This window comes from Convolutriloba macropyga, chromosome 9, assembly GCF_964194025.1.
Source record: "Convolutriloba macropyga chromosome 9, txConMacr16.3, whole genome shotgun sequence".
NCBI classification, from domain to species: Eukaryota; Metazoa; Xenacoelomorpha; order Acoela; family Convolutidae; genus Convolutriloba; species Convolutriloba macropyga.
Window position 1 is genome coordinate 58249838 of NC_134476.1, and position 21525 is coordinate 58271362.

Consider the following 21525-nt stretch of genomic DNA (forward strand, 5'->3'; position numbering starts at 1 on the left):
AAGAGTTCTTTAGGTCCTGAGGAAGCCTGCACATCTTGAACAATCCTTGCGATGTGTTGATTGTGCATATTTATTTTGCATCCTCGTCCAGCTCAATTTGATAATATGCATCTGATAAGTCAATTTTTCCAAAGTAAGAGGCCCCATGGAGATTATGGAAAAAGGTCTCCATGTCTGGGATTGGATAGTCCTCGTCCATTAGCTTGCCAATGATGTGAACTTTGAGGTCCACACATAGTCTCAGAGCTCTATTTTTCTTCCGCTGCCACACTACTGGTGATGCATTTGTGACCCCCCAGCTTGTACTGGATCCAGGATGCCCTGTCGTACCATTGTCTCAAGCTTCTCTTTGACCCTGTCTTGGAGAGGTAGAGGTATCTTTCTGGCTTTGCAGAACATTGGCTGTGATCCCCGTATGAGTTTCACATGCGCTTTGTATCCTTTGACTGCAGGTAGTGTTTCATCACTCACTGCATCGATGCCTTCTTGGGGTAGTATGTCTCTCCCAAGTAGCCCAAATTTTTTGTCGGATTGCACAACTGCTAGTTGTTGTTGCCTATACTTGATTCCGTTCCACTCAACATCACATGTTAGTGATCCCAGAAGCGTCAGTTGATGACCATCAGAGGCCTCAAGACGTCTGACTTTCCTATTTAACTGAGGTTTACCAAGCTCAGTCCGGATTAAGGATGATATCACAGTGCTATCAGCACCGGTATCAACTTGCATTTTTATTTTATGGTCTTTTACTGTAAGGAACTCCCATGTCACCGACATGTTAAACACGTTTTCCAGTGTATAATACATTCCCGTCTCCATTTTGGATGATGTTTGACCAGGCAACTTACCCTCTTCCTCGCAGAAGTTGTAGTGCTGGTCAGACTTACCTGACTTAGGCTGGGTTTTACTTCTGCACATTTTTGAAAAGTGCCCTACCTTTTCACAGGTGTTACAATTCTTGTTCAAGGCCGGACACGGCTGGCTGCTGTGTGGCTTACCTCCACATCTATTACACAAGTTACCATTGCCTTTATTACCAGTGAACTTTTCACTAAGTTTTCTGAAGGTCTTCTTGAAGTTGTATCCCACTTCTTCTTCTATTACAATGTTCTATTGCCTGTTGAGGAACTCGCAAAAGCCATTGCTTGACTTCTGAACTGTAAGTTTTCTGTCATTTTAGACAGAAACATCGTTGGCTTAGTTTTAATGCCGTCTAATAGTCTTAATTTGGCATCAGGGTCTCTCAAACCTGAGATAAATTTTATTTTCACAAACTCTTCCTCAAGGTTGGTTACTGTTTTAAATTTTTCGAAGTCACAATAACGTGCTTCTTCTCTGAGGCGCGCTAGAAAATCGTCGTCAGATTTTCCAACGCCTTGGACAACGGACAGAAATTTAGCCCTTTCTGCCGTTACTACTCTCTCCTTAGGTGAAATATAGTTTTGAATAGCTAGTCTGATCTCTTTAAGAGGAGTGTCTAACTATTTTTTAGGGCTCATAAGGCTCCTAAGTTTAAGAAGTGCATCCTGGCTACATATAATAAGTAAGAGATTTGTTAACTGTAGGTTCACGATCGTACCGTCGTTGTTGACTTTATCTTCTTTCTTCTCTGCGCGAGATTTCGCCACAAAAGACATGATCCACGCAGTACATGATTCAGCATTCTGCAGATCCAAGGTTTGTCGGTCGTTTGGTGGTCTGGGCACCATTGTCGTGGTCTCGAGCACGAGTAACAAGAATTTTATTGTTTTAATTATTGAATTCAAAATGGCCTAATTGTACAAAATTTCACAGGTATTTATAATCCATATCAGTATGAAAATTTACAGATCCGTCTAGATATTGATAAACTGATATGTGTTAATTTACGCCTTAGTTGTGAACAAGTTTTTCCCCTTGCCGTATATGGCAGGTACTAGTGCAGTTTTTTGCACTTAACACATTGTTCTCCCTACTTGAGAACATGTCATTGCTATCTACTGGGAGGGTCGGAGAGTTGGTTACTCATCTTGTTTGGTGGTGGGAAGGTCGAATCTATCTCACAAATTTATGGTTTATGTACATTGATAAACTTGTGGTATGAACAAATTTGAATCGACGATTCGGTTCAAATTAGAAGCCATTATTCAATTTCACTTCACCAAACATCAGGTAAGAAAGTTTTCTTTATATATCAAAGTTTTAACTTAAGTTGCTAAGTTCGCTACTTCTCGATATATCACAGTCTTGAAATTAAAACGTCCCCCAAAAACGCGCATTACAAACCGCAAAAAAATTAATAGTTTACCTTATTCTTAATGTTTTGGTTAATATAACAGTTAGATAATAGTTATTGATGGATTTTTTTGTTTTTATAGTTTGAACATTGTTTTATTGTTATTGTTAATAGAAAGAGTAGCGTATAAAAAGTGGTATCTGGTTACCTAATGAAACACTTTTGAGAAGTGGTGTTTTCAGGCCGCTTTTAAGAAAAAAGTAAAGAGGGAAAATCTGTCGTCTAGACACCTTCCGTCTTTATTTTTATTTTTTTAAGTTGGCTTTAAAACAGTGTTTTTGAGAATGTCCTTTTTGAGGTGGCTGGATACCACTTTTTATACACTATCGGCTTGCAACTGAAATGAAAAAAGAACTGAACCTAAATAGTGTTGGATGCAATTTTGCAAATATTTTACATATCCAGAGTTTAGTTAGTCCGCTTATTGTACGTGTTGTGTTCTTACAACTCTTTAATAATCGATAGATTTTCATGTGGGGATACTATTGCTTATGCTTGCAATATATGAGTTCAATCCTCTTTCTTGAACTTTGCAACCACCAGAACTCTGGTACTCAACTCAATTTGAAGAACTGTTCACTGGTTACTGCAGTTTTAGCATGTGCTTGGATACTGGAATCTGACGTCAGCTCTGTTGTCAATATACATTAAACTTGGGTCATTCTATCCTGTACAAATTAATGGCCTTTACGACAATATTTGATTAGAGCGATCAAAACTTGAACTTCAATTTCGATCTATACTTTTGATTCTCAACTATTGGCCAGCTTGATTTGTCGGATATTTTATAAGTTACAAGTTGTACAATCAAGAATGTCCATACCTCTTAGTTTTGTTTTATTGTTTTTGAGCGTCACTAGTTGTTACGTAACCGCCAACACATTTTCACACGAGAACAATGGCTTAATAATGAGACGTGACGTGGTGGATGACGTAATAGAGATAGTGGAGGAATGTTTTGATTGGATGGAGTTGGCTGGTGGTTTCCGTATGTATGAGGAAGCTTGTCAGTGGTGGCACAACAAGAACACTGTGTATAATCTGCAGAATGAGAAAATTCTCCAAATGGAAACTGAGTGTCTGTCTGTCATTGACATGAAAAGTAAGAAAAAATACAGGAAGCAAACTGGAGGCTGTTTTGGTGTTTCATAGGAGTTTCTTTTAGATAAACGTCTCTCTTTTATAGTTTACGGTATTGACTACTTTCAAAGTATTAGCTTAGTAAAATTTTTGTAAATTTCTGGATTTTCCTTTAGATTCTGCTTTTCTGTAGTTTTGTCACAGTATGGATCATTAAATTGATACAGACGGGTCTCATTGATATCAGTACTGGAAAAAAGGAAGGTTATCAGTGACATGAATTCATAGCTAATGTATCTTTGGCATGACACTAAATGTTATTGATAAATAAAATAAATTTTGAGTTCTGGCCAACTTTGATTTTTTTTTCATGTATTGCCCTTCAATCTCATTTATTGAAGTCTTCATAAGATGAACGTCAGGCATATCTGGATCTAAATTGACTTTCAATTTAGAACTAATCGCCAACACTTAATTCGTAGAAATCTAGAGAAATTTGTCCAAATTTGCGACCCCGCTCATCCACAATTTTGGCGTAATTGTCTATCAAATGAGGAACGGATTGAAAACCCAAAAATTTAAGTTTTTTTTTTAAAAAAAAGGTGAATGAACAAAATGTTAGCCTCCAAACCAATTAACTCAGTGGAGTAAAAAAGACGCATTGGATTGATGAGATCTCCCACTAATAAGAAAGCGAGTCAAAATAGCGTCAAAGTTGGGACGAATTTACAATCAATTTTAATTTTTCAATGTCTTCACTTGACTCAATTGATAATATTGTCGACTATTTTTACCATAAATTAGAACTAGCGTCTTCTATTGCAATTCCACTCAAAACCTCTCGAAGAAACAATGCGCTTTTTTACAAGTCCTCTAACAGTATCCCCTTAGAAAATAAACTCAGAACAGCTTTGAAAAAAAACACAAAACGCAGAGAAAATTTCACGAATTCGAGAAGAATTAACCATTTCTCTAAATAATGACAAGAAACATTTCGTTGAAAAAATCAAAATCTGGTCAACAAACGATACATATAAATTAATCAGTCAAATAACAAAACCGTCAGCTCTGCCTGAGAAAGTCGTGCACATGGAAAAAGAGGTTTGTGGGTACAAGAGCATTGCAGAATGTTTTAACAATTATTTCGCTTATGTTTTTGTTCTAGACGATTCTGAAGTTGTTATTCCATTTTATCAAATGCCAGAAATATTTCTTGATGACATTCAGTTTAATAAAGCGGCTCTGATCGAGGAAATCAAATGCATACGTAGTGGGAAATCAAATGCTAACTCTTTTGATGGAATCAGCCCAAACGTCTGCTTTACCGTACATTTCGAATCAACTTTTGTTTATCTTCAGTTGCTGTGTTAGCAAATGTGAGTTTCCCAGTTTTTGTGAAAAAAGTGCATGTACGACCCCATTTCAAAAGTGGTATTAAATTAGTTATAAAGAATTACCGACCGATTGCCATGCTTAGCTTGCTGTCACTGCTAATTGAGCGTATGGTGTATAAACAGTTCTCGATCTTTCTGCAACAAAAGCTTTGTGTAGAGCAACATGGTTTCAGGAAAAACTGTTCAACCATCACTCAATTACTTCTCTACTGCAGCAGGTTGAATGATTTACTTGAAGCAAACAAATGCTAATGACAGTGTATCTAGACATAGCAAAGGCCTTTGATACCATCATTTATAATAACAAACTTTTAAAATTGTTTCCAATGGGATTTGACAGTGCTTTCTTGAGGTTTTTTGCGTCGTATTTAACTGATCGACAGCAGAGAGTTGTAATATCTTGCGGAAAATCGAACTTTCGACCAATTTCTTGCGGTGGGCCTCAAGGGTAAATTTTTACAGTTTTTGTTTTTTCCGTTTATGTATATGACCTACCAGATGACACAAAACTCATCAGCACTGTAGACAATAAAATAAAGACAGAAAAAGATATTGAAAATGCTATTGTTTGGAGCAAGGAGAATCGGTTAAACATCAATTTCGATAAGTTTAAAAACGTGCAGTTTTCATTATGTAAAAATCTAAACAAGCAAATTTCGCGTCTTCCCAGCAATGAAACCATCTCACAGGAAACACACTTCAATGACTTGGGCAAATTTTTTCAGAAACTTTGTAATGGGATCATCACTTATGTTTTTGTTCTACTAAAATCAAATCAGAAGCTTGCTTTTCTAAAGAGAACAATTCCAAGTGAACAAATTTGTCAGTCATATGTAACCTAGTCAAAACTTAAATAACATCGATCTTGTTTTATAGATCAAATGTTTGGCATGCCATTAAAACTATCGTCAAGCAAATGGAAAGGCTTCAGAGAAAAAGATTAAAATGGATACAATCGATCAGTCAAATTACTGATAAAGAATACAATGATTGTCTTCGATCAGTATATTTACTTCCGATCACAAATCAATTTCTCTTTTCGAATCTCTTAGTATTAAACAAAATTTTGACAACAAAACTTGCACCTGAGGTAGATAAATTTTGGCAAATAAGAAATGGACATCACAAAGAAAACACGATCACACGAGAAATTATTTTTATACTCAAACGAATGTAATCGCCAGCGTTGCCGATCTTACTTTTTCTACTGAGTTACAAACTTCAACAATTCGATGTCACTGGCGCGTGATTTTCCCATCTGCAACCCATATTCAAGTCCTCCAAATTCAAAAGAGAAGTCAAAAAATAACTAATTGATTTAGCTAAGAAGAATTTTAATTACAAATCGTACCCATATGGTTGAACAGTGTTTGAGGGAAATCAAATTTAAGCCCCGTTAAGAACTTACTAAGCTTGGTGAAACCAAGCTTAGTGAACTCATTATTATTATTATCATTTTTATTTTTAATTTTTTTGTTTTTAGTATTAATATTATTATTATTATTATTATTATTATTATTATTATTATTATTATTCTTATTATTATTATTATTATTATTATTATTATTATTATTATTATTATTATTATTATTATTATTATTTCTATTATTATTACTATTATTATTGTGGGGAGCCACCTACTCACACTGGAACCAAGATCTACAAGTATTAATATAAACTCGTATAAGGACTCCTTATGTTACTATATTATACTGTTCGTAGTTGTAAATATGTTGCACGCTTTGTTAGTTCATTTACTGGTTGTACCAGTCATCATTCGTACGCTCCAAACGGAGCCCAAGTGAGAAGCGCACTTGGTGTCAAGAGAGATCGTAAAGCAAAGTGAAGAAAGAATTAATTCTTATCGTGCTAGACTTTTACAGCCTTAAACCTAGCAATACATTAATCTGCACAAAGAGCTCTTGTGCACACAACATGGCGCAGTCAGCAGCTGCTGTAACAATAGCACGATCCCCAGTGGGCATCCCATTCTTCTGGGAAACCGGAGTTGAAACCCCAGTGGAATTGCCCATATGGGCAGCCACACTAAAGTTGGCAATAATGGCCAAAAACTCTATAAACGTCGACTCACTACTAAAACACAAACCAGACACAAAAGACTTGACTTACCCAATAGAACCGACATACGAACCCCCAACCAAAAACGAAACACAGGCACAACACAGAGAAAGAGACCTACGAAACAATAAACGAAAGGTGGACTGGGACAACGATTGCAAACAGATCGCATTCAAAGGCCCCACAGTCGATGGAATACCGTGGGACGAAGCGGACCTGAAAGTACGCAGCTTAATATACTTAAGCTTAGGAACCGAAGCCGAACGAATCTACCAACAACGATTCCCCCACTCGAACATCGAACGAATCACAGTATTCGAATTGGCACACGAACTTTCCCTCTCCTTCACACAACCCCGCAACATAACTTACGATCGTTTCCTCCTTTTTACTTGCAAAAAAAACCCAATGAAAAACTCGAAAGCTTCCACTGTCGACTAAAAGCCCTAGGCGCAAAGTGCCGCCTAGGATCTGCTGAAGAAGACCTCATAAAAGACATCTTTATAGCTTTCATGACTAACCCTGATATACAAAGAGAACTCCTGATGGAAATTCGAACAGCACAGCAAGTCATACAATTCGCACTCAACCGCGAACGGGGCCAAGAAAAACAAAAAGCAATAAACTCCCAACTCAATCGATACTCCCCATATGCATCTGAACAAATATCCAACATTACAATTACCCCAAGGAACACTTCATTCACACCCAGATCACGACCACCCATACGGAACACCCAGACTCAAAGACCCGCAATCACCCCAAATCCCTGCCGACGCTGCGGAGTACAGTTTTCAATCGAGCACTTGCAAGTTTGCCCAGCCAAAAAAGTCCAGTGCAATCTATGCAAAAAACTAGCACATTTCAGTAAAGTATGCAAAACAGCAAAATTCATGTGGCAAACACAACAAATAAAGCCACAAACAACCTCACCCCAACAAACATTCCCACAAAATAAAAGAGTCAGGAACATCAGACCCGCACATGAACAACAACAGGAAGAACAACAACTTCAGGATACCCGAACGGAAGCCACATACGAAACATTAGACCTTGAAAACACGTTTTACATCCAGGAAGTATTCGACAGCTGGAATACTGTAAACCTCATACATCCAAAAAACTTCGTCCACGCACACCCACAAAAACTATCCCCAAATATCTCAGATGAAATCTGGATCAAAACATCCACAGACACATTCGAGACAAACTGGCTCGCAGACACAGGCAGCCCTCGAAGCTTCATTTGTAAAACGGAAGCGGAAAGAGTAATACAAATGTGCAAATCAGCCAAGTGGAAAGAACCAACAAACGGCCAGACCCAGTATAGATGCTTCAATAACATAGAGATCCTTATCACAGGAATAATACAGATAAACCTCCGATCGGGACTCCGAGAAGCAACAAACAACGAGATCCTAGTGGTCAACGCAAACACTGTGAACCTGATGGGACGAGATATATTGGGGAAACTTGGATTCACCCTCTCGCAAAATAAAGACAAACGACTACTCCAGAACCCAAGCCTGACGCCGGCCGCGATCTGGGACAGGGACACCAACTCGGAAATAAACCTGGACATCCAGTACCGACAGGACGAACAGACCCATCAGGAATCCCAATCGGAAGAATCCCAGGTGTCGGACACTTCGGAATCGGACAATGCACCACTGTTGCCTTCCCAAAAGGCGGAAAAAGCACAGCTGACAAAGACATCCCAAATGGGCCAAAGCTCAAAGAACTCAAGGCAACCTGGACAACCCAACACTCAACAATCCCGCAAGCGAAAGGCCACAAATGAAGAAACGAGACCCCCAGCAAAGACTCAACAATAAGAAATGTCTACACCCATCGACGATGAACATGCAATTAATTCAATGCCAAGCTCGTCGTTTAATGTCTCCCCAATCCTCACAAAAACAACAAGAGGAAAGAAAAAGTTGAATAAGAAATCCCCAGGGAACACACAAAAGGGTAAACGAACATGCATACGAAAAAAGGCAACAGTATCAGCAGCCAGGAGAACGGCCAACACAAAACTAACAAAAGCTAAACTCGCAGCCCTGAAACAAAGTTACGCCTTCCAACTAAGCCAGAACCCAGTCAACTTCAACGAACTCGGCAAAAAACCCACGACACGCGTGTTCAAGGAACGATCCCCAGGGCACACAAAACCGTTTATGATCGCCACGTCGTCATCCGCCGCCGACTTCAAGCTCACCCCCAAACGGAGCACCGTGTCGACAATCGCAAAATCACGTCCAATGCGAAACATTTGAAAGTCCAAGGCAGAAGCCACAGTCAAAAAGCTGAACGTAGAGAAAGCCATAGCCAACATTTCATTATCCCCATCAACGGACGACTCCACACAAGATCTGAGACGCAAGAACACTACCATCATCGACCTTCTCGATACCTCCGAGGACAGTCCCCCACAAGCCGCATTAAGCATTAACCCTAACTGCACTACATTCTGACAGGACATAGTCATATTATCCTCAGACTCACAAGACTCCTTCCATACCGCCTCCGTCAACTCTGCCCCCACTCGAAACGCACAAAACTCCGAGCCCATGAACTGGAACCCTGACCCACTAGATCCCGAACGGGACACAAACACCCAAAACGCCACAACCAATCGTACTAACGAGAACACCAATAAAGGACTGCAGCTCTAGCTCCTCCAAAAGGGGGGAATGTGGTGAGCCACCTACTCACACTGGAACCAAGATCTACAAGTATTAATATGAACTCGTATAAAGACTCCTTATGTTACTATATTATACTGTTCGTAGTTGTAAATATGTTGCACGCTTTGTTAGTTCATTTACTGTTTGCACCAGTCGTCATTCGTACGCTCCAAACGGTCCGATCGTAAAGCAAAGTGAAGAAAGAATTAATTCTTATCGCGCTAGCCTTTTACAGCCTTAAGCCTAGCAATACATTAATCTGCACAAAGAGCTCTTGTGCACACAACCATTATTATTATTATTATTATTATTATTATTATTATTATTATTATTATTATTATTATTATTATTATTATTATTATTATTATTATTATTATTATTATTATTATTATTATTATTATTATTATTATTATTATTATTATTATTATTATTATTATTATTATTATTATTATTATTATTATTATTATTATTATTATTATTATTATTATTATTATTATTATTATTATTATTATTATTATTATTATTATTATTATTATTATTATTATTATTATTTTTATTATTATTATTACTATAAAATTGGAACTAAACATTTGTTCAAAAACAATTAAATTCAATGTAATGAAAACCATTAGAAGTCGAGTGAATTTATCGCACACATTTACGAGTACTTACGTTTCTATAGAAGGACATTAAGATCTGTCGTTGTTCGATTTTTTATGCGGTTACAAAAAGAGCGACAACAAACAAAAACTCAAATAAAACTTGCTAGAAAACGCTGTCGAAGCCGTAAAACCATATTTGCCCCTCAATTCATACAACTATTGAGACAAACTAGACACGAACGTTAAGGACAACTTTAAAAAATTCAATTAAATTCTTCGGGAGATTGTTGCCGAAACCGTTAGTTTCATAATCTGCATCTTTAAGAATTTTGATATGTTAAATTGTGTAATAAATTGAACACCAATGATTTGATGTATGAACTGTTCATAATGCGATAATGTGACAAAACGAGAAAACGTGAAAAATGGGCAAATGCCAATAATATAGAGAAAATTTTAAAATGAAGTACTATCAAAAACAGAAAAACATAACTTAAGCGCAAAAAAGCAATTAAGATTAAATTTTATTTCAGTATAAAGAAGAAGCAATCTTTGTACTGCAAGCTTCAAGTTCACCAAATTAAGAAAAGAGTATAGATAAAGTTCAATAAGCCATGATTTATTGAAAACCATTATTTAGTTATCCAAAACGACCATAAGCTTTCAAGTAAAAAATTAGATACATTATTTGGAAGCTGCTTAAGAAGTCAATTGGACCTATCACTTGTGAGCTTTGGTTTCAAATTTTCAGTTCTTCAATTAATATAAAAGTCTCGATTTTTTAAAACTCTGACTGATAACAATCGGAATTATTTATGATTGTATTAGTCCAAGTTTGGTCCAAAACTAGGCTTGCTAATGATGTCGGTCCTTCAGAAACCCTTCATTTTCCGAATGTTATAGATATAGATAATTTGTTGGTTGAAATTTCAAAAATAAATGCGTTTTTGATAAACAACGAATAAGGTTATCAGGAAGTGGCAAAATTTTAATTACAGAGCACTCTCAATGGAAGTTGACGTACGAATTGCTCCTTTTTGAATCTACAAAAAATGTGTCAGTGGTTTCTTTTTGCCTACTTCCGGAAAAAATAATCAAAGCAAACTAATGAAGCTTAATTTGTGGTAATTTGTTGAAAGAGGCGGAATTTTGAAATATTTAGAAAAAATTTAAAAAAGTGTTAACATAATTTTTTATAAAAAGTCAACCAGACTTTTGAATAAATTCAACAACACTATTCCTAAAAATTTTATACAAAATTTAGCAAAAATTGATAAAAATTGATGAAGATAGCAGAAAACGTGTATAAAAATAACGCAAATTCGTCTAATATTAGAAAACAGTAATCGTCGATAACTCGCTCTAGGAAACGAAACTCAAGGAAAACCTTTTATTTCCATTTTCTACGCCGGACGGGCTTTTTAATGATACCACATACAACTCTCTACAATAAATATATCGAACGGTCAAAATTGAACAAAAAACTGATTTGAGTATACAGCTCCTCCCCCCTCAAGAGGGGTCGGAACATAAATGAGAACAGATTTTGGGTTAAAAAGCCGCTGAAGTTTTCTGTGTAATCTTGTTAGGTGTTTCCATTAGCAAGCGGTTCTAGCTGCTCGGTACTCAAACTTGTATGTGTGTGTGTGTGTGTGTGTGTGTGTGTGTGTGTGTGTGTGTGTGTGTGTGTATGTGTATATATATATATATATATATATATGTGTGTGTGTGTGTGTGTGTGTGTGTGTGTGTGTGTGTGTGTGTGTCTCTGTGTGTGTGTGTGTGTGTGTGTGTGTGTGTGTGTGTGTGTGTGTGTGTGTGTGTGGTGGAGGAGAGAGTTCTTAATGATGGTATAAGAAAAAGTAATCAATCATAACATGCTCTCCCGTTTATATTTATTGTATTGATTACTTTGAAGCTATTTGTTTTGATAAAAATTTTCCAAATTTAGTGTTGATATGTTTCTTTTCTGTGGATTTGTTACAGTCTGATTAGTCTGATTTGTTACAGAAGAAACATCTCATTATCTGCGGCAGCGGCAAAAAGACGTCTGGATTGGAGTTAATAATTAATAGTAATTTGACCGAACACAAGTTTTTTGTCCAAAAATATTGTGAACTCTGACTTTGACCGTTTTTAGATTTAAATGTGTTGTCTGGCTTTTTAATCTCTTTAAATAAAATTTCAGAAGTCAAAAATCGCGCAATTCTGAATCTAGTTCCTTTTCCAATTGTCGGCTAATCAAAAACATTTAGTGTAGTTAAAGCCGCCTAGTTTTAGACGAATGGGCTTTTTTTTGGGTTTTGAATATAATTGGTTTTTCATGTTTGTTTGAACTTTGTTTAAGTGCAGTTGTGATTAAACTTACTTTTTAACAATTCCATCCAAGTGATAATGAGTTCAAGTGAAACATAAACAATACCAATACTTTCTATTGTGTCGATTTGATAACGAATAGTTTTAAAGATTTGTTTCAAAAACTCACCAATCTTGGAAAACATTTCGCCATTCAATATCGTATTGTCGAATTTAAATCACCGTTTAAAAGTTTGCTTTTGCCAGAGAAAATTTTGAAGTGAAACAATAAACTAAGTTTTTCGACAAAGTTAACACTGAATGGACAAAAAGTGAGTAAAATTTTTACAATGAAAAATTTTTTCATTGAAGATACATTTCGAGTGACAATAACGTTTTTCAGAGAAAAAAAAATAACGGATAATTTTTCCGTAGTAGTCATCAAAACTATTTAGAGACATTTCAATTCCGAAACATTTATTTACCTTAACAATCATGAACAATTCGGAACTAGTAGTCATTTAATTTTATTAGTTTTTACTTCATTCGAAGAATGAAACTTTAAATAAATGATGGCTTACATGAGACAGACAAGTATTCTTTTCGATTGTGTAACGTGTATCGTTTGAAATGTATTTTGAACGTATCCACATTTTGTCAACACGCCTGCAACATAAAAATAATTTGCAGTGGAGCATTTCTATATCTGTTGGATTTTTTATTCTGAGAAAAGAAAGGAAAACTGAACTATAGCTCAGCCTGTTAACAAAAAGCAAGACAATATTCGCGTTTTGGGGAGTCATTTAAATAAAATTGAGATTTTGTCAATTTCATAACACAAGGATAATTCTTAGCGAAAATTTTCAAAAAGTTACTATTCTGAAACTTTTCAAAAAGTTACAAAGAGTTGAAGAACCTTTTTTCTCCAAGCATAATTATACAAGCATTTGTTAAATTTGTTAATTTTTCAAGAAATGACGTCGTTCTCTTAAGTATTGACTTTTCTAGAACTTTATAGCTGTTGCTTTGAAAAAAACTGACAGGTGTGTAATTTTCTGACTAAAGTAATGGGACATTACACCGCAGAGGTATACCCGCGGAGGCACAAAATTTCCGCCTTAGTAAAATTTGCTCTAACATTAGATACAAATATGAACGAAATTAGGAGACATCCTTTGTATCTTACTTTTCGGTAAAGGTGTTTTGCCATTTTTGCGAAATAAAAGAACTTTCAAATCGTAAAGTAGGTTGCAAGTCTTGTCGCACGTTTCCGCTCATTTTACGTATCTATTATTCGCATTAAAATCATCTCTAATCCGGAATTGAGTCTAAATAAATGCGCTCAATTTGAGCATGCAAAGTGACTTAATATTTTGCAATAAGCACTTTGTAACAAAGATTTAATTGAAGCTTTCAAAGCTTTAAAGTGCTTAAAATACAAACAACCACAAAACTGAATTTTTTCCGAAAAATCCCTCGCACATCAAAGGCTTTGTATATCAATGTGGGAATGGCCAATTTTAATAAGTAATAATAAATAGTACTAATAAGTAGTAATAAATAGTAATAAAGTGCAATAAGTTGTAATAAATTAGTAGTAAGTAGTAATAAAGTACTACTAGTGTTAATAAGTTAAGCTTAAACAAATAAGTAGTAATCAAGATAGGCTTAATTGCAGATTATAGTGCGAAATCGAGTTACGGCGCGTGTGAAAAAGAGATACATAAATTGAGCAGCTCCGTGATACAAAATCCCCAAAAAATAGGATACATAGCTTGTACTTTTATTTCGCGGCTAAAATTTGGACACTTTTGCAAACACGGGTTGCGCAATTCCCTTCAATTTTGCTCTTTTTTGCTAAAGTAGCAATTTTCCGCAATATTGTTACATTTTCAATGTTTTAAAATAGGAAAAACGAACACGAGATACGCAGATCGGGCCCATTTGCCCTCGACGATTTGGGCATACCTCTGCGGTGTAATGGAGAAAACTCGGGGAACACTACTATGTTTTCATGACACTTTTAGAACATTAATTTCGTGAAAATTTAAAAATTGCAACTGCAAAATAATATAGTTTCGATAGAACATTTCTGTTAAATTCAAATTAGGTAAAAAAAATTCAAAAATTCGCCGCTAGAATGAATTATTTTTCGCTAGTTGCCATATAACTTTCTTTCCTTTTTTGTCTCGTAATTTTCTTCTTTTCTATTGTATCTATATTTTCCGCTTGCTTTTTCGCATCGACGATACAAAAACTAATAAATTGTTCTGATTACTGACAAGATGATGTTCTCTGCTCTTTTTCTCTGAATCTTCTTTTTCTTCTCTTTCTTTGAGTTAATTTTTGCTTTCATTGTAAAAGATTTTCAAAAAAATTCAGTTTTACTGTGTATTTGTTTTGTTGATGATTATTTTCCGACTTGAACATTTTTTACTCCAAATATTCTGGGTTAACCAGCAATCTTGATACAGTTGGTTTTTTCACCTTCTGATTCTTTATTTTTGTTGTCTGTCCCATTTTTTGTTTGAATTTTTGTTTCGTTTTTCTCTCATTGACAAAGTTTTATATTTTTCATTGATAATGTTATGATACTTTTGAAAATTAGTATTGTCTGATCATGGTCGATTTTTGTCTGGATGACAATGGTCATAAATCTGCCACATAACACGGCAAGTTTGTCCCGTAGGCGCTCGAAAATGATGTGTCCAGCAATAAATTGTGAGCGTTAAACGGTAAATTTGGCTATGTGACTGATTTAAGATCTCAAGTGAGAATATTGATTTGGTTTAGTGTACATGGGGGAGCGTTACGTTGGCAAAATTGACTACATATCCATTTCATGGGGTTTTGATGTGAAGATATACGATTGCAGAGGGAATGTGGTGGGAAGGGCGAAGGAGGAGACAGCAGATGTATTTCTCAATGCATTCAGAGTGAGGACTGTGATCACAATCTATGACTACAATGAACACGTGATCGGATATTCTCTCAGGAACAGTGAAGAGAGCACCACTATCGAACTGCAAACTTCGCCAGGTCATGTTTTATACATTCAAAGACACGCTTCACACTATCAACTCTTACAAGTATAAGTCTGCTTTTCACATTCTTGCCATCCTCATTAGTTTCACTCGATATCAATCATGTTTCTGAATGAATATGATGACTTTTGTTGAAGCTCATTTATTCTGTATTTAACACAAGCAGTGCCTTCCTTACTGTAAATTGCCGAGCTACAACAGAAACCCACCCACTGTACGATAAGACAGGTAGCAGTACGATAAGACTAATTGGTGAACTAGAGCGTGAGAAAAGGTGAGACCGAAATCAGTGTACATCAATACCTTATAGTGAAGATATCTTGGTTATTAAAAAAACCTTGTCTCTGTTAAGTTTTTGCTTTTTTAAATTATTCTTATCGGAAATTTAGAAAGAAGTATAGTAGCTTTCTATTTCTAACATCTATTTTTTCAGAAGTAACACCACTCAATATGTCGGTTACTTTCAGCAGCAACAAATGTATTATTTTAGACTAAATATTTCCCATTTATTTTCCAGTTATTAGACTCTCTAAAAAATGATATTTTTTTTACTATTTCTCTTGGATATTTATTTGAATAACTCTTTTTTAAGATGAAATTTTTAACAGGGTAGATCGCTTATTCTCTTCTCATTGAGGAGGTTAATACCTATTTCTTGTTACTGAAGATGCTGACTCTCTTTTCTGTATTGACTTTACAGGTTTTAGTGAAATTTGGCTGCTTGTTCTATACACGAAGACGGTGCAGTTAAAGGTTCATTGAACACACATGAACAATATGTTTTTCAAGTTCTTTACTTGCTTGTATAGAATTTAATTGACAGCAGAAAAGATTGCAAAACTTGGAAATTTTTGCAGTTGACTATGAAATGTTCATTAAGTTTAAATTTTTCTTTTACTTGAGTTGATGTCATGACAATTGGCAGCTTTCTATTAAGTTATAATTTAGATTTCCTAATAGTTGTAGCTGCAAAGTTAATCCGTAGGCCTTCACAATTATCAATTTTGACCTCTCGCTGCTGAGTTTCATTATTTTGTCAACAAAATTTTCTTAAATTGCCTCGAGGGTTGCATTAAGGCCGTAAATATTTGTATCTAATTTTTGCTTCAGATTCTTGTCAACGACTGGAAATTTTGCTGCAGTGAAATTGTTTCTGTTGTTACGTTCATTGAAAAAAAAGAAGCGACCAACCGTATTCTACTGATAGAAAATTGGAATGCTGATCCGCAGATTTAAAACCTGCTGCTCAGTCAAGTAAAAAAATGAAAATTTCGTTAGGGGACTTATCATTCATACCAGCTCCAGTTTCTCATTGTAAATATTATGTTCGACTGTGTCTAAAATCCTTTTCAGATGAATCAACACTGCTTCCGAATCTTGGCTATTGCTTCCACAGTATTTTGTGAGACTTTTCAAAAAGTTTCTTATAGTTGAAGGGCCATCAAAGAAAATTAAACAGTTCTTTGTTAAGTTTGTTAATCTTCCGAGAAATGACGTTGTTCACTTTTGTTCTGTTTTTTCAAGAAATTTATCTATTCCTTTTAAAAAACTGACAGGTGGGTAATTTCCCGCTTTTTTGAAACTTTCAGTCTTAATTGTTGGGAGAACTCCAGGAACTGTATTTTCCGTAGTACAGTTCTGTTAAATCCATCATAGTAGATGTAAAACTTTTATTCAAAATTTCGACCGCTAGAGTAAGTTATTTTTCGTTAAAAATTGTCTATTCCTCTTTGGTATCATATTATTTCCCTTTTCTGCTTTAATTAAGGTGTCGGCATGAGTTTTCACATCGACGATGCAAAAACTAATATTTTTTTTCTGAAAACTCAGATGACCATGTTCTCTGTTCATTTTCTCTGTCTTTTTTCCGTCTTTAAGTTTTTGCTTGCTTTCTATGTAAAAAATTTTCAATGAATTTCAGTTTCACCATTTATATGTTTTATCGATGATCATTTTCCGCCTTGAACATTTTGCACTGTGAATTTTATGGGTTAACCTGATATGTTGATGCAGTTGATGTTTTTCACCCTCTGATTAATTAATTGTGTCTGTTGCATTTTTGCTTGATTGTTTGTTTCGTCTTTCTCTCATTGAAAAATTTTGTGTTTTTTTATTAATGATGTCATGGAACTTTTGTAAAACGCATATATACAAAACATTCTTTTTATTTTAGTAGATATCAGTTGAAATTTCAATTTGAGGGTTTTTTCCAAGTGCCTAATGAAATTCATAACAAGTTCCTCATATTTTGTGCTACATACAGCTGAATAATTTTGAAAAACAGTGTTAACTGACTGACAATTTTGTTACTTCCCCTCCTTGGGTGGAGGATTTAAAAATCTATCCTAATAATTTAACCGTCTCCCTAGTGTTAACATTAATCGACACAATCTATCAGCAATAGGAACTCAAAATGTCCTCAAAATGTAGCCAACAAATACGTCCAACTGGCAAACGGATTTACAATTTTCTCTATTTTCATGATTTCCGATACTTCTGAAACGCGGTGGGAAGAATTTGTCTGTAATTTTGTTCATTTTCAGAAACATCTATTAAATTCGCGTCTATAACACTTTGAATTCTTTTGTCAATTTTAGGTATTAGCAATTAACTGTTTTTGCAGCCGACCTTTAACTTATTGTATTCAGCTTTCTTGGTCGCTTGCTCTTAGTAGTAGTGAAAATGCCTGGTTTGTAACGGGGGGGACCCCCCGTTACAATACAGGCATGGTCTTTTTTAGGTATCCTCTTAAAATTTCTCTAACTTAGAGTGGAATAAAACTTAGCTGTTTCATTTAGTTCTTCGAACAGTTTCATGCTTTGAGTTGAATTTTGTTTTCCCCTTTCTAACCGGGAAAGTTGGTTGGTGTTTGTATTAAGAATTTCTGCTTTCTTGTCTCAGCTTATCAAAGATAAAAGTACAAGTGAATTTAATTAGCTTCAAGGCGTTAGTCCAAACTTTTGCTTGTAATCAATAACCGTTAGGAATAAAGGAAATACGGGCTAATTTTGCCCGGCATATTATCAGCACACATACAAAACGTTTATTCCATAAATTTTACCAGTTCTGTTCACTAAATTAGCAACGTGCAAAAAGTTTAAAGTAAGTTTTTGATTGTTTTTAATTGGAGTCAGTACTAGATTCAAATAAAATTGCACGCCGTGCACGCTTGTGAGGAACAACTGGGGTTTCCTCGTCGCTCTCTTCAGCTTCAAATAAAATGAATTCGTTATGACTGGGTGTGCGTGGTTCCTCGCTCGCTTCACAGCTATTTACTTCCAACTCACTTTCATTGTACGTGCTTTGAAGGAAACCCCAATCTGTCTCCTTGAAACTGTTGTCTAGCGTGCTTGAATTAAAACTTTGTATTTCCGGGCGTTCGTCGCCGTTACCAAGAGTAGTTTCTGCCCCTTCAGAATTGTTGGTGTTGTCCATATTTACGTCCCAGTTATCCAGAATTTCTCGCATGAAAATGTCGTCTACAATTTTGTAGTGGCCAAAAGGTAAGCTTGTTATACCGTCGTCAAAAATAAAGCGTTTATCATCGTAGGCGGACAAACAAGCTTTGATCGTGCGTACTGCAAAAATGTCATGTTTTTCTGACGCTATGCGGTAGTTCGGTGCACGTTCAGTTGATTGTTGCTCAAGGACTTTTTTGAAAGACTGGTGATTGAATAAGCGTTGTGTGGAGAGGGATATGCCCTTCATGCTCTTTTTCTGGGTGTCTGAATGAGAAAAACAAACATTTTTCCCCGTTTTTTTACTAGAATTTTGTATGTTCTTTGGTTTTATATTAAAGAATTTCGAGTTGTTTGCTTGGATTAAACATATCTAGAAGTCTCAGAATTTTAAAGAACATAATTGCAAAGTTTTTTTGGATAAGTAAAACAACTGGAAAAACATACCTGCTGTGATTATGGAGTACATCTTGGTTCTGATTCCAACAAATTCTGTCATTACTGATCCTGCCAGTTCATCTTTGAATTTGAGGACTTTCTTTTTATTGGTCGGGTTGTAGAGGCTTGATTCCTTTGGGTAGTTCGAAAAATCGAATTTTTTAGAGAGAGTGGGATTGTTTTTTAGGTCAGCGTAGAGGTCTTCTGTCATAATTGCATACGTCAGGGAGTCTGTATCACTGTACAAAAGTTTGCAAGCAAAGTTTTCTTTCCTTGTTTTATAATGAAACCTGAACATAAACATTTTGGAGAGATCCAGGATTGTGGCTCCAATGATCAACGGCTTTGACCAAGTGAACTCAGTGCGACGAAGAGTTACTGCAGCCAGGTTCGGGTTAAAGATTTTGAACGACTTAAAGTTAAACTTTGAACTTTGTTCTAGCAGCTCTTTCTCGGATCTTACTAGCATGACGTTGGTACGTTTTCTCGGATTTTCACACATTTTCCCGTACACACTATTTATCATTAATTTGAAGAAATTCTCGTCAAATTTGTTTGTAGCCTGCTCTCTCTTTCTGCTATTTAACTCTATATAGGGAGCTAACCAAAATCCTTGCAAGAATATGAGCTCTCGGTGAACTTTAGTCACTTTCAGACCGAGCTCCGAATACAGCTGTAAAGTCAAATAGTGTAAGGTATAGTGGGGCTTGGCAAACATAGTTTGGAGCAGTTTTTTGCTCTTCGCACTAACCCTTACATTCATTTTCTCTCTCAGATTCTCTTGGTATTGACTCAACCAGATAACTTCGACAGACTCTCTGGTTGGAGCAAGTGGATAGTCACTCTGAATGTCGTGCAATTCCGGGGGATATTCCAGGTCCACCTCCACGATCAAGCCGTATGGTGAGGCTTCTGGGGTTCGCAACAGCTCACTCTGTGGCATCTCAACGAGTTCAAAATCACCAATTGGTAGACAACAGGTTTGCATTATGCCCCAATAGAGATTATTTGCGTCGATTGTGAAACCGAAGGAACTCTCAACTGTTTTATCAAAATCCTGCAAATATTTGTTGTTAGCTTTGAAAAGTCTACTCGAGTAAACTGAGGACATGCCACCGCGCATAACATTTTCTGCCATATCAAGATGTTCTCTCTCTTCAAGCAGCCTAACGTTAATGTTACATTTTTTGAGATATGCATCACCCGCTAAGTTTGCTGCAGAGAAATACTGAGCGCAATCAAGGCCATAAGTTTCATGGCACACTTTGCGAAATTTTTCAAACACACAAGCCAAAATTAGGGTGTCAGTTGTCAGATACAAATCATGGTAATCGCCTAATGTTTTGCACTTAAATGTTCGAAAAACTTGGTTAGTATGCGCCAGGTTTTCGAGTGTTATAGAAACTTCACCACCAGCTAACGTGTTTTTCCACTTGTTTAGGGGAGGCAAAGGTTTTTCACTGAATCTTTCAAAATTGTCAAAGTAACTGTATGGGTAGAAACTTTTTTGATGCAACAATTTTATTTGCTTTTTCGCTAATTTCTCTTCGAAATGGTTATCAATAATTTTAAATCCATCTGTGGGCAGAAAAGACACCAATTTTTCAAGTGACATTCCCATGAAACGGAAAGAGTCGAGAAAGCGCATATTTTCGAAAAGTTCAATTTCTCCTTTTTTGTTTTTGTACTCTTTACTCTGATTATCAGACATATATATTTTTCATCTGTTTGAGGGATAACTTGTAGTTTACTATTAGAGCTGCAATATTGAATGGCTTGACATATATGATGCAAGTCATAGTTTGAAAGGTTGTGGGCAACCACAGGGGTGAAATTTAGACTTCTCCGCTTCAAGTTGCATGTGTTGTGCGCCCAACTGAGGAACTCACCCGAGTAGTGGCAATGATCTAACACTTTGATATCTCGTGCATTGAAGTCCAAACCACAGATCCAGCAGGCTTTAACTTCATTTTTCGTTTGCTCGAGTTGACCAGTGAAGATTTTATGTTGTTGTTTTCTGTTGTGAATATCAAATGCTAGACTTTCTATTGTTTTGATAAAGTCGGACATACAGTTTGGTGAGCGTACCAATTTGAACATTAGCTGTTTTTGTGTGGACTGTTCAATTGCAGTTATACAAAAGCCCGACGGAACATGTTTTTCAATGTTG

At 35.9% G+C, this 21525-nt stretch overlaps 1 protein-coding gene across 1 annotated transcript; it reads left to right on the plus strand.

The window, feature by feature from the left end:
- Positions 1 to 2646: 2646 nt before the first annotated feature.
- LOC142345494 (uncharacterized) lies at positions 2647 to 16042 on the plus strand. Its single transcript, XM_075397563.1, has 2 exons — positions 2647 to 3377; positions 15209 to 16042. Exons 1-2 carry the CDS (start codon positions 3089 to 3091, stop codon positions 15508 to 15510), a joined length of 591 nt encoding a protein of 196 aa, XP_075253678.1. The 5' UTR covers positions 2647 to 3088; the 3' UTR covers positions 15511 to 16042.
- Positions 16043 to 21525: the final 5483 nt, after the last annotated feature.

What these genes read in the sequence shown, in the direction of transcription:
- LOC142345494 (XM_075397563.1), top strand. Translation starts at nt 3,089, where the DNA reads ATGTCCATACCTCTTAGTTTTGTTTTATTGTTTTTGAGCGTCACTAGT. An exon ending in GTCTGTCATTGACATGAAAA is followed by an intron (nt 3,378 to 15,208) that starts GTAAGAAAAAAT and finishes GATTTGGTTTAG; the next exon opens with TGTACATGGGGGAGCGTTAC.